The sequence below is a fragment of the Lichenostomus cassidix genome, chromosome 1, assembly GCF_008360975.1.
Source record: "Lichenostomus cassidix isolate B80296 chromosome 1, HeHo_3.0, whole genome shotgun sequence".
In the NCBI taxonomy this organism is placed as follows: Eukaryota; Metazoa; Chordata; class Aves; order Passeriformes; family Meliphagidae; genus Lichenostomus; species Lichenostomus cassidix.
This window is the reverse complement of record NC_139479.1, coordinates 63,698,210-63,711,611: the sequence shown is the minus strand read 5'-3', so window position 1 is coordinate 63,711,611 and position 13,402 is coordinate 63,698,210. Positions and strand designations below refer to the sequence as shown.

General features: G+C 36.7%; 1 protein-coding gene across 1 annotated transcript in view; it reads left to right on the top strand.

The window, feature by feature from the left end:
• The window catches only part of COG6 (component of oligomeric golgi complex 6), a 54,502-nt gene that overhangs the window by 21,577 nt on the left and 19,523 nt on the right, over positions 1-13,402 (top strand). The window contains exons 9-13 of the mRNA XM_085060858.1: positions 1,387-1,515; positions 1,658-1,749; positions 6,049-6,113; positions 9,312-9,403; positions 11,065-11,182. Of these exons, the coding sequence (XP_084916984.1) occupies positions 1,387-1,515; positions 1,658-1,749; positions 6,049-6,113; positions 9,312-9,403; positions 11,065-11,182 (496 nt within the window). The remainder of the gene's footprint in view (positions 1-1,386; positions 1,516-1,657; positions 1,750-6,048; positions 6,114-9,311; positions 9,404-11,064; positions 11,183-13,402) is intronic.

Sequence of the window (13,402 nt, the reverse complement as noted above, 5' to 3'; positions counted from 1 at the left end):
AGTCAGTCAGCTGGACTGTATGCAAAATAGAGTCCCAAACCTGTCAAAGATGCTTTTATGTACAAAAATCAGAAAGCTGGGTTTTCATTTCTTTATTTCTGCGGGGTAAGGGAGCAGGAAGGTCAAGTAAAATTTCTCTTCAGTAATTGTTTAGAGGAGTCAAGAAAATTACAGAATATACTGAGTTGGAAGAGACTCACAAGGATTATTGAGTCCAGCTCCTGGCCCTGCATAGGACACCCTGAGAGTCACACCATGTGCCTGAGAGCATTGTGCAAATGCTTCTTGAGCTCTCTCAGGCTGGTTCCGTGATCACTTCCCTGGGGAGCCTGTGCCAGTGCCCAGGCACCCTCTGGGGGAAGAACCTTTTCTGATATCCAACCTAAACCTCCCTTGACACAACTTCAGGCCATTTCTTTAAGTCATGTCACTGGTCACCACAGAGAAGAGATCAGTGCTTGCTTCTCCTCTTCCACTCAAGAGGAAGTTGTAGACTGTGATGAGGTCTCCCCTCAGTCTTGTCTTCTCAAGGCTGAACAGACCAAGTGGCCTCAGCTACTCCTCATATGGCCTTCAGTTAAGACCCTTCACCGTCCTCCTGGCCCTCCTTTGGGCAATCTCTAATAGCTCAATGTCTTTTTTTTATGTTGTGTCACCCAAAACTGCACACAGCACTTGAGGTGAGGCCACCCAAGTGCAGAGCAGAGCAGGACAATCCCTTCCCTTGCCCTGCTGGCGGTGCTGTGCCTGATGCACCCCAGGACACTTTGCAGAAGCAGACACCTCATGTTCTTCCCTTACTGCCCTGCCCCCTCCCCCCCCCTTTTTTTTTCAGTATAGTAACCAGGTCCTGGCAAGATTACAGCCTCTGCCAGTGCTCCTGTGTAGGAAACACAGTTCCAAGTACTTATTTCAGTCTGTTTTGCAATGGGGTCAGAGGAGGCACACTAGAAAAACTTCAAATTCAATAGAAAAACCCCACAAATAATAATCTGACAGGTATTTAATATAGGCTGAAAACTAAGAACTATCCAACTAAGAACAAAGGGACTGTGTCTGTATGTGTGTGTATATATATATATAAATAGGGCTGCATATCTCAGAGCCTGTCTGCAATATCAGAAGTCTTGTCTCATCCTACACATTTGCTCTAGAGCAGACAGACAGGTGATAACTTGAAATCTCTCTTCTCCTGTTAGTCAGATGTACCATAGGCAGAGCAGGATGATAGAAATTCTGGCAACATCAGATGGTTTTGAATGTTTTATAGTAGAAGCATTGATGCAAGATTTCTAGAACTATAAAAGTGGTTACTTGTATTAATTAACTGTAAAGTTGAACAAATCAACTGTGATGAGGCAAACTGTTTTCTTGTTTCAATAACAGATACACATTGGATGAGTTTGGGACAGCTAGAAGGAGTGCTGTAGTCCGTGGCTTTATAGATGCTCTTACTAGAGGAGGTCTGGGAGGTACTCCCCGCCCTATTGAAATGCACTCTCATGATCCTCTGAGGTACAGTACTAACAAGAATGTACATGAAATAATATATTCTTTTAATTTAATTGTATTTTATTTAATTTTCTGGCTTGTTGGCATTTTGAATTCCTGACACCATAAACCACTGATTTACATGGGAATTTCTGTCTTTCTGTAGGTATGTTGGAGACATGCTGGCCTGGTTGCATCAAGCTACAGCTTCTGAAAAAGAACACTTAGAAGCCATGTTAAAGCTTGTAACTATTCAAGGTAGTACTGATTTTAAAACATAAATTGTGAGATGATAGTAAGTCCGTGATAAGTAAGAAAGTGTGAGTAATTTCTTAGGCTGGGCTTCAGTTATAAGTCTGAGTTTAAATTTATCCTTGAAGTAATCTCAGAATAGCTGGTGGTTGATTCGTGGAAAGAAGGTCCATAACAGAAGAAGAGTATTTCAAAATGCACTGGTTTTATTTTACTGTGCTTGTAATAGATTTACACTAAATTTACAAATTGACATTTTAGAGTGCAGCTGAGAGTTCAGAAATTGTAATGTGTATGAATACGTATTTCTGTGAAAACATTGTTATTGCTTATTATGTTGAGGATTTCCATTAAGCCTTTGCACTTTTGTTTAGTAAATTTTTTTAAATGTCATTCCTTCTTCCTGTAAGTCTCCTTGTTCTGTGCTACAAGAAAAATGGAATTTTCATCTGTCATTTAACATCATTCCAGGTTTATTGAGGTTGAAGTAGGCTACTCACAGATAGGTGAAGCTTTTTAATATCAGAACTCTTCTTCCTTTCAGAACTGCAGATTCTCATGCTTGGTCTTCAGCCCCTTTGCATTGTTTTCAGTAGATTGAACCTATATTTTAAAGACTTTTATCCTATAGAAGCTCTAGTATGCTTTGCCACCATAGCTTCAGAGAAAGATACTTTTTATAAATTAAGCAAGTGCACTCAGTTGTAGCAAACTCATTGTAAAAACTTAACATTTGATCTGTATCTGGTGAGCTCTTCAGATTGTATGTCTCAATCCTACTCTGAGTTTTAAAGTGAATATGTATTCTGATTTTCCTTACTGTTGTAAGTACTAATTAATGGTATATGGGAAAGGAGGCTGTTTAGGAACTGTTGTAAATCAAACTGGAGGAATGCTGTTGTTTTTTAACTACAGTTACAGTGTACTATAGAAGTGAATTTAATATTTACTGATAGTGTTTCATGGAGATAGGAAAGCAGACCTCATGATGGTTTCATGGTGGAGAAAAAGATGACAGTTCTTTGTAGATGACTTGACTGATGCTTCTGCTGTAACTGGGGAGCCCTCCAGGAAAAGCTGGCCCCATGGAGCCTTTAAATTTTGTCTGGTTCTGCTGTGGGCTGGACTTCTGCTGCTGCACCCTGTTCTGAAATTCTCCCACTTCTTTGTGGAGTGCTTTGCTTAACTATGAAGTTCTTTGGCCTTTTGACAGGATGTCGGGCTGAGATGATATGACCATGAAATGAGATATATTTAGAGGATTTCAGCCACAGAGCAAGATACTTGATAATACAGGGAATATAAGTATTTGGGGGAGAAGTTTTCAACAAAGAATCACCAGGCCAAAATAATTTTCTGGAGAGACTCATATAAACAAGAGATACTCAGTACTTCAATCTGAAGGAAAAATGTTTGCCTAATCTCCCCAGGAGTGGGGAGATTATCACTGTTGTACAGTTTTCAAAATGTAAAGAGGAATTCTTACATTCATACTGGGAGCAACAAAGCTTGGGAGGTGCTGTCTGTAACTATTCCTCTGTGTCTTTGGGGAAATTTTTTTGATGACAAGGATAAGTGATTTGATAAGGTCTGTAAGACAAACAGTACTTAATCAGATACCGCTGGATTTAACAAGAAACATTTATGGGCAGTGCAGGCCTGAAGTACCTCGAGATTATATGTTCTTTATAAATACCAACCCTGAGTTGCTAGTGAGGACAGCATCTGTGGCACTGAGAAACTCAACTTGAATTTTCTGTGCTGTTGTGCAGTCTTCAGATGTCTGGCTGTGCAAACGACAGTAAAAAATTAGTTAATTTCATGTAGCCATTTAACAAGTGAACATCTTGTTTATTTGCAGTTAGAGATAAGGACAGAGATTTGCATCTTCAGAGTGCAGATTTTCCTAACAAAATTTGAAATCTAATGTAAGCATTTCTGGAGACCTTAATCTCAAATTGCGATTTTTTTCCATTCTCCTATAGAGGGAGCCCAAGCAACTGCAATAGATAGAACATCTACCTGGCAGTCTGAAGTTAGGTCAGTCAGATGTTTTCACTTCAATTTCAACTTGAGTAGCTTTTCACAGATGGAACCACTTCTATTATTTTCATTCAGAGATATCTGTTCTGAGTTCAGATTTCTGTTTAAATTCTCCTATAAGCTCTGTGTAATTTCAGGACTGCAGAGAGTGTGGTAAATCACAGCTGTACAAAAGTTTCCCTTTTCAAAAAACAACCAAATCAAAAAGCCATCTGCATACCTCGTGGTGCAATACAGGTGAATTTGGTCCCACTGGATGAAAAATTGTATGTATGACATGGGTTTTTTTTGAGAAATATTTCATTCCCAGTTTTTATTTTAAAGTGATGAAACCATGTAGCCCATAATCAGAGTAAGCAAGAATGGCTTTTAAAAGGTTTTAAAATGTTAAGCTTTCCAAAATTAACTGTTTAAAATTAATCTGATCAAAAATGCTATTAAAATATTAAGCAATGAAAGCACATTCAGAAAAGTCTAACTCTTTTGCTGGACAAGCATAAAGCATCTCATTTTCCTCTTCGGAGTTTAGGTATTCTGCAAGCAGGAGCCTTCTAGTCATACAGAGATCTTCTACTTGAAAGGAATGGAGAATTGTAGGCATTTTAAGAGATGCAGTAGAAACCCATTTTTCATGGAGTTACAGGAAACCAGATGGAGAACAGAAGCTAAACGAAGTCCTAAAAAGATCTCTCCGTTTATAGAAGGATACACAGAGAAATATTATATATGGTGTAGCAAGGAGTTGGAAGCATATCTTCAGTTATGAGCTGTATTCTAAAAGTTATTTTGGACCTCTAAGAATTGTTTATTCTGTAATTCTTTTATGTCAAACTTGCACCACTTATATAACCCATTCTGCTGGAAGATTTCACTGCTTTTGGAATCCAGATATTCTCATTGGGCATGAAAATACGTGCGAAGGCACAAGCATGTGGTATATCAAAATTCTTATTCCATGTCCTTCGATATTCGAGCTTGTATATTTTTTGAGCTAAAATTTTCATACCAAACAACTTGTTTTTAAGTCAATCTGGTCTAGATATACTATTGCAAATATGTGCTAGGTGCTTGTTATATTGATGAACAGTACAAGTGTGACTGTTCCTACTAAAAAATGTGTAAATTGCTAAGGTCTATCGGGGAGCTAGCCATTACATAGGAGAGCACACATGCTGTGGTTTGTAATCTCGCTTTCTGCCGTGATATCAGTACTCAAGTATACAAGCATATTTTTATTACCTTACCAATTCAGTATTTTGAAGTTCTTAAAGCCACCACACTGAGTTCAGTTGATACTGCTTATGTGTCTTTTCATGTAACTTGGTGTAAAGAGGCATTGGCACAGATCTCCGATCTTTCATTATTTTTCCCCTCTGAGGTAATCTCTCTTAGTCTGAAATAAGCAAAATATAGCTTCAGGTCACCTGATTTCTGTCACACGTCACAGTCAGTTTGTTTACTTTGATTGCATGGGTCCCATCTGAAGATGAACTCCTGTTGACAAGTTTTAAATTAGAATTAAAGTATTGCTTTCTCCATAAATCTGTTCTGAGTTGTTACTGAAGTGAGAGCTTGAAGATCTGTTGCTTTCAGTTTGATTGATTTATGACAGCACTGGTTGCCATGCAACAATTCATTTGTGTTTCATGCTAAGATTGGGCAATATTCTCCTTTGTACATGGTTCTATGAAAGATGAGTTTCAATTGCTGCTGGGGAGGAAGCGTTTGCCAGTGCTGCAGCACACAGTAGTGTGTAGGTACACATGTCACTTAATCTGTAACAATGCCATGAGCTCGTCAGTACCGAACACTGACAGACACGTGTATTTGCCAGTCAGGCCTTTCAAAATCGTGTGTACTGTTGCTCCCTGAGCATCTCACTGGCCTGGTTGTTTTTTGGGTGTTTTTCTAGTTTAATTTCATGAAGTGCTAATATTCAGCCGTACTGTGACAGCTTCTTGCTAGATCATTTATTCTTCCCCGTGCTACTTCTACCTCAAATCCCCACGCACTGTGTTGCTCTAGGAAGCAATTGCATAGCAAAAGGTAATGACTCCAGGACTGTTTTGCCATGCAGCTATTTCCTAATGGCTAGATTGGAAGCACAGTGGAGGTGTGAACTAGTTGTGTGGAGAAAAGAACATACAGTTCAGAATGCTTTTTCTGGAGGAGTACCTCCTACATTTGTTTATTTGTTTTATAGTCTTGAAGAAAAGAGAATTACATTTGCATAATCTTTGCATGTGTTTGCATTAACTATAGGTGTGGAAGAAAATATTCAAGAAGTAGTTGGGCACATCACAGAAGGTGTCTGCAGGCCTCTGAAGGTGAAGTATTTTTTCCTTAGCATTGTAAATACAAAAATTGTTCTGTCATGTTTTTCAGAACTTGTGTTCCTATCTCTTCAATGTATTTTAATTGCCCTTGGTTAAGAATTAGATTGTCAGCTTCTGAAGGTTTTTTCTCAAATTAAAGATTCCTTTGTGTATAGATACATGGTTCAAAATAGTCATATAGCTAGAGATATTAGGACGCTAAATTTGAGTCTTGATTTTGTTTTACTTTTCCTAGGTTGAGGAGTGCTGAGGTACAAAAATACAGTTCTGTGATAAGTGCATGGAATAACTGTAGTGGGTCAAATGAAGAATCAATGTAATTTGCTAACCTGTTTTTTATAGTGATCATTATGCTTAGGGAAGAGTGTACACGTTATGCAGCTGTGTCATACTTCTGTAGGATAGTTTCCTTGCCTGTTTGTAAATATACTAACGACTTACTGAGCCATAACTTCTTTGTATATAATAGATCTCAATAGATGTTTTATTGCATGAATATGTCAAATCTATATAAAATGTTGGTATTCACAACACATCCTTCAGGAGGGAAGTGAACATTTCAACTCTATTGTGTGAAAAGTCAGTTTGTTTTGTGGTTTGTGTGGGTTTTTTGGTTTTAGTGTTTTGGTTTTTTTTGTTTGTTTTGTTTAATAACTCCAGCTCTTGTATTTGAAAGACACCATGAAAAATTGTTTCCTGTCTTTATGCTACCCCATTTTTTGCATTTCTGTCACATCCTTCCATACTTGTCTTTTTTTCTAGCTACAGCCTTAGTAAGTTTAGGGGATGCATTCGTTAGAAATCATTAATGATGATCCATCAAATGATTGACTGACTTATCTATTGGATGTGCTTCACATAAGCACTGAAGTAATCAAGGTGATGAAGCTGATATCAATTATTGCCTGACTGTGCAGTGTAAAAATCCAAGTGTTTTTAAAGTAAAATCTACTGTGCTAAATACTATAATAAATCTCTTTTAGGATGCTGTAGCTACAACAACCATATCCAGTTGACAAATAGTCTCAAATGTGAACAGGTAGTTTCTGGATAGTATACATGAGTGTCTGATAAGAAAAAAGATAAGGTCTGGAGAGAGGTAAAATTCAAAAATGTGCCATTTAGAATGTCACAGGATTACAGAAGGGTTGAGGTTGGCAAGGACATCTGGAGGTCACTTTGTCCAAACTCCCAGCTCAGGTTGGGCTACTTAGAGCTGGTTGCCCAGGACTGTGTCTGGATGACTTTTAAATACTTCCAAAGATGGGGGCTACACAGCCTCTCTGGGCAATGTATGCCACCTGCACAGTAAAAAAAGAAAAAAAAAAAAAATCCATGATGTTCAGACAGAATTTAATGTATTTTAGTTTTGTGTCTGTTGCCACAGAATTATTACCATCCTTCCAACCTGTTAGTTTTCGATCTGTTGGAAAACACCTGTCCTAATAGACACACAATCACCAGAGCTTTGTTTTTTTGGAAGATATTTTCCAAACTTTCTGTGGTTTTGAATCAGTTCTGTTAATACTAGGTGTTAATGTTTGAGTTCGATATTTCTGTGCATTCCAACGAAGTAATTAGGAATAGAATCAAACCTTTATGTAAGTCAGAGGGAGTTTTGGTCTTGATCTGAGTACTTGTGATTTTTATAGTTAAGTACAGAGTATCTTTCATTTTGATTGCCAAACTCTTTACAATTATGTTCCACTCTCTTTAGAAATATCCCCTGAAATATGTTGTTAGTTACTGTGCTAGCAAAAATGAAAAAAAAATTTCTTAAAAGAACAATTAAAGACTTCCTTTTGTATTCTGTATTTTAATAGACTGCAGCGTATGTTAACTCACTGCCAGTCTAGACTTTCCAATAAAAAGTCTGGAACACTTACTGTTCCCCTGGGGAAAGAAAAGAAAAAGATAGAAAAAATCCCCCCCGAGAAACCCCCAAGCAGAAGAGCCTTCATACAATGCACAATAGATAATTAGGTAACTGCAAGCCACCATGTTCAGATGAACAACAATAATAGACTAAGTTTGGAGGAATCTTTTCTACAATACATTGTAGAAGAGTTATGCTTACATGCAGTATAAATTGCCCATATTTCTTACTGATAGCTGGTTTGTGTTTTAGGCATTCAAGTGACTCTTGAATGCTCCCTAGTGGTAGGGACTCTCATTTCAGATTGAAATGGGAGAATCCTAAAAAACATTTCAATCAAACTCCTCATCTTTTCCATAACATTTAAGATGAGTTCAAAGCAAAAATGCTCTGAAAGGACTGAGGAAGCATAATCTTAGTTGGTTCTCCCTGACGCTGGCACTGTGGAGAAGGCGCTGGAGCACATCATGTTCCATTGAACAGCAAATAACTTGGGAAAGTGGGCACTGGCTGCTGATTTGTGTGTAGCCCTTTCACACGCAGGCATGTGGGAGAACAGTGCAGTGATAAGTCACTGTCTGTTCTGCTTCATAAGTGCACAAAGATTGACCCTGGGGTAGTTTCTTATTAGTGGTTTGAGATTGTGTGTACCATGGAGACAAGACGTCAACTGTCCAACTCTAACAACAGCCAGCACCGTTTCGTTGTATAGCCTGTATCTCCTGGTTGAGATAAACAGTCAACATGGCTGGTTATTAGTTATAAATATATCTAACTAAATACTGGTAGGAGATGGATAGGCTCTCCTTAAGTGAAGAATATATTCATCCAGGTGAAATTTGTTTATTGGGCAAAATTCCTAATACTTTGGTGTTCTGAATTGCTGCATGATGCTAGAAATCTACTGCTGTAGTTTAGTGATAAGGCAGCATTGCAGCTGTTTTTGCTATTCAGTGCTGAGGAGGATTCCAGTAAATACTGGTATTAATCCATCAAATGGTCTCATTATTTTTAAATTTTCAGTAATAGCAGATGTCTGTAGAACCTGTAGGATTTTTGGAAGGCTTTTTGGGTTTGTAGTTTTTCTTTTTTTAAGAATGCATATACCTTCATGTTTTCTGCCCAGATGCTTGGCAGCCCAGACGTACTTTGGTTCAAGCCAAACATTATAGTTAACTGGACATTTTCTTTAAAAATTTATTTCTGGTTGAATTTATTTTTCAAAAATCAGAGATACATTGCATATAAAGTCATAGGAGGCTGGCTTTCGAAATTTATGACCTGAAGGATATTTGTATTTGTTCATGCTGCAGGTTAGAATTGAGCAGGTGATTGTTGCTGAGCCAGGAGCAGTTTTACTGTACAAGATTTCAAATCTGCTCAAGTTCTACCACCATACAATCAGGTACGCAAAATTACCAAGTATGTTAAAAATGCCTTTTTTGCCTAGCTGTATATGTAACAAATAATCTGCTAAGAAGAGTACTTTTGTTGCTTAGTTGTTGCTCTGTACTATAACATCAAGAAACACGTGTGATATCAAGCAGAAACCTTTTACCCATTCCATTCCTCAGTTCCTATCAAAACTGCTTTGGAATATAACATCAATTTGCCACAATAACTATTTCTTTATCGTTCTGTGTGGATGCAAGTAGTATACAGAAAAACTCTACAAAACATTTAAGAGTACAAAGGGAAGTCCTCTTTGAGAGAATGTTACTAAATGAAATTGCTTAAGTTTTTCCTTTTTTTTTTTGTTTAAACAATTATGTTTCGATAACTTTTTGATAGCCTTTTTTTTCCTAATTATGCACTTCCTTATCTCACTGTTGAAGATGCACTGATCACCTTACAACCTTGCAGCTGCTACCAGGAATACAGAAACTGGAGAAAAGCCAGAACTGCTAATTTATATATAATTTATATGTTGTGGCATATGCTGTAGTTCATGTTGGTTAGAAAGAGCAGTAGCAGAAAAATCTGCCTTCACAGCCGTGGACTGAACTGCTAAGAATTTGAAACATTATTATTACTACTTGAACTTCTCTGTCTGAAAACACTTTAGACATCAGGCAGACTGGGATAATTGGTTCTTGGGCACCTCCCAGCTTATTTAAAATCCTCAGTTGTGGTGGTAGGTATATAGTAAAACACATATAACACCTATTCCTAATTCTAATGTCAAAAAAGCCTGAAAAATTTTGGTGTCATTTTTACATTTGGAAAGTTAATGTTTCCCCATGGTTATAAAGCTTGGTGCAATTGAAAATGTGATACTGAAATGGCAGGTTTTAGGGTTGCTTTCTCTCAGTGCTTCAGTGTTTAAAGACCACTGAAGATACTGAAGTATCTTCTACCAGCTGAATAATTTCCTCCATATAGAGAAGGTGCACCTCACTAATGAAAAAAAAAAGCAGTTTGAGAAATGATCTATTAAACACAAGGTTACAATCTGAAAATCAAGCTACAGTGTAGTCCTGGTAGGACACAATGAATTTTCACTGCCAGTTTGTAGCTTAAAAGTGCACTTGCTTTAGACAGAAGGAGAGTATATCTGTGCAAGTAGCATAGTCCTGTAGTGCCATTTAAGAGTTATGTGAGGTCAATGCTAAATGTGATAGTTTAACATTTGGAATAGCAAGGCATGAATTCTTACATTTTGCAGATGCCTCAGAAGCATCTCAGTGAAGAAAGGAGAGAGGTATTGCTATCCCTAACAGGCATTGTGATAGAATATTGTTAACCCTTTTTGTTATGTAATTTGTTTTCCATAACAAAAGTAGATTTATAGCATAATAAAGCAAAAATCCAGTAAATTTTTATATTCTACAAAAAAGTCTGTGCAAGTTTGATACCCTGTATTTAATATCCACTTAATGACATAATTGATGGTGCTTGTTCTTACTATCAATTTATCTCTCAGCCATTATGGAGAAATGTTCCCTGCAATTATTTGTTCTAAATTTTCATTTTTGTTAATAATCTTATTTGAAATTATATCTAAGTATGTGACTATCATGTTGTCCCTCCTTTGGATTCATTAAATAATCTTAATTTTGTTTTCAGTGGTATTGTAGGAAACAGTGCAGCCACACTACTGACAACAATTGAAGAAATGCATTTGTTGAGCAAGAAAATATTCTTTAATAGCCTGAGTCTTCATGCAAGTAAACTAATAGACAAGGTTTGTTTCAAAATTGTACAGTTTTCATATTTCAAAACATGCTTGCATTTTCCTTTTATCTAGTAAGATTACTAGATAAATAGCTGTTTTGTAGGTCAGCTTTTCCTAAAGTTGAAGTCTTGTATTTTCAATATTTTAGTGATGGAACTACATTACAAACTTGCTGTTTATATTTTAATTCTATTAATAGTGATTGGTTTGTGGTTATGTGGCTTAAATCCTGCTATTAGCAGTATTTTTTTGCAAAGCAGTTTACGTATTTTTTAAATTTATGAGAAGCAACAAAATTAGGAAATTTTCTTAAGTGCAATAGAGCAAAGTCAGGTGATTGAGGTAGGTAATATGTATTAATGGATGATAAGATCACTAGTTCATTGCTCATGTGCATAATTCTTTTATTGAAGATATACCCCAAAATGGTAAGCTAAGTAAAAACATTTTGGAGTTTTCTGTTGTAAAAATAGTCTATTTGTCTATTATAAAAATAGTTTTACTACATGAACATTGCTGTAACATTTGTAAATGCATTTCTAAATTATTTAAACTACGAAAAAAAAAAGAAAAAATACATAATTTCCGAGAAACTATTCTTTGTGCAAAGACTTGTTAATTTGGTGACCACTAAGTCAGATTTTCTGAGTTTTGTCGGTATTGGGTATTGTTCTGTTGTCCCGGACAAGTTTTCTCTTTCAGCACAGCCTGTGTCTGGTCCCAGTTTCTTGTCTTACTGCAGGGGCTGGGGAATGACTTTCTCAAAGAAGTAGTTGTTCCTCCTCTTCTCTCCCCGATATTCCAGTGACTCCTTTCAGTAGTTTCATTCGTTAACTAGGTTAGTCCTTAGCTGCTCCACCCACAGTCCATACTACTGCAGTCCACTTAATACATTGTTGCTGCCTGGTGTTTCTATTTGAATGCGGTGTAATATCAATAATAGCTCCTTTCCTATTCATGCTTCTTCAAGGATCAGCTAAAGCTGAGTTCCTAGAACATGCAATGGACAAGGACACCATGAATTTACCAAAAAGTATTTTATATGTAACCTAAAATAAAATATCTGTGTATGTCTTCCTTTTATGAGAAGAAATCAGTGACAGACCTTAGCAAAAATGTATGACTGCTTACAGAGTGCTTAAGGAAAGAAATTTTCTTGGCTTGAAAACATCTCTGTATTCATCTCTTTTCTATTTATTTATGCTGTTGGGTATTACATCTGTACTCAAACAGGATCCAGCATGGTTTTTCTGCTCACATAACTCACAGTCTTTGTGGTTTTGTTTTAGGTAATACACTGTTTTCAGTTTGGAAATGTGTAGAATTCAGAAGAATGATAAAGAAATTATGATCCCCTAGTTCATAGCTTGTGTTCTTTTTGTTGTTACTATGGGAAGGTTGTGTCTTTGCCCTCTTATTTCCCCTTCCCTCAGCCCCCAGTCCAGATGGAATCGGTTCTAGATGCTGTCATTGTTTTATAAAGTAGTCAAATTTGCTTTCACTGGCCTTAAATGAAGGTAGTGATTGCACTGCCACCTTCAGTGGTGTTTTATTACAAGTAATGAATGGCATACCGAGCCTGCCTTGTAATGGGAAGAGATCACAATATTGTTCTTTCTCCTAAACACATTTATAAATTAAGTCTGAAATGCTGACAATATTACATTGCCTATGTGCCCTGTGAAGATCTTTCCTCAGAATATAATTGAGGTCAAAAGCTTAAAGAGATTTAGAAGGCTGTTAGATATATGGGTAACAAAGGCTTCTGCAATTATTTATTAATCTGTCTGCTTCAGGAGTTAACAGGTAGGTAACTCTTTCTGAGAAGAGATCTTACTGTTCTGATGTGCAGTACTCTGAGTAACTGAGTTTTAGATAGTCCTCTGTAGCACCTTAGATTATTACCCTTCGTGAGTGGATTACTGAATTGATAGAATGATGTTTTATCTCTTCATGACTCAAATTAGTTTTGCTTCATAAAAACCATAACATGTATAGGCTGATTACACTCAGAGAGACAGTAGTTTCTATGTGATAAAGACCTTTTTTTAATCATAAATTTAATTCTCTTGTTACTTAGGTTTTTGTGTGTTAGTGTACAGATAAGCAGGTTTTATGCCTTTTCATTTGTCTTTGTAAATTTAGTAGTGAATGTCACAATGCCTTTACATTTGAGGAAATAGAAGGTTGCTTTTTACCATCCTTTTTTTTAATGTGTGTTCAGACCAA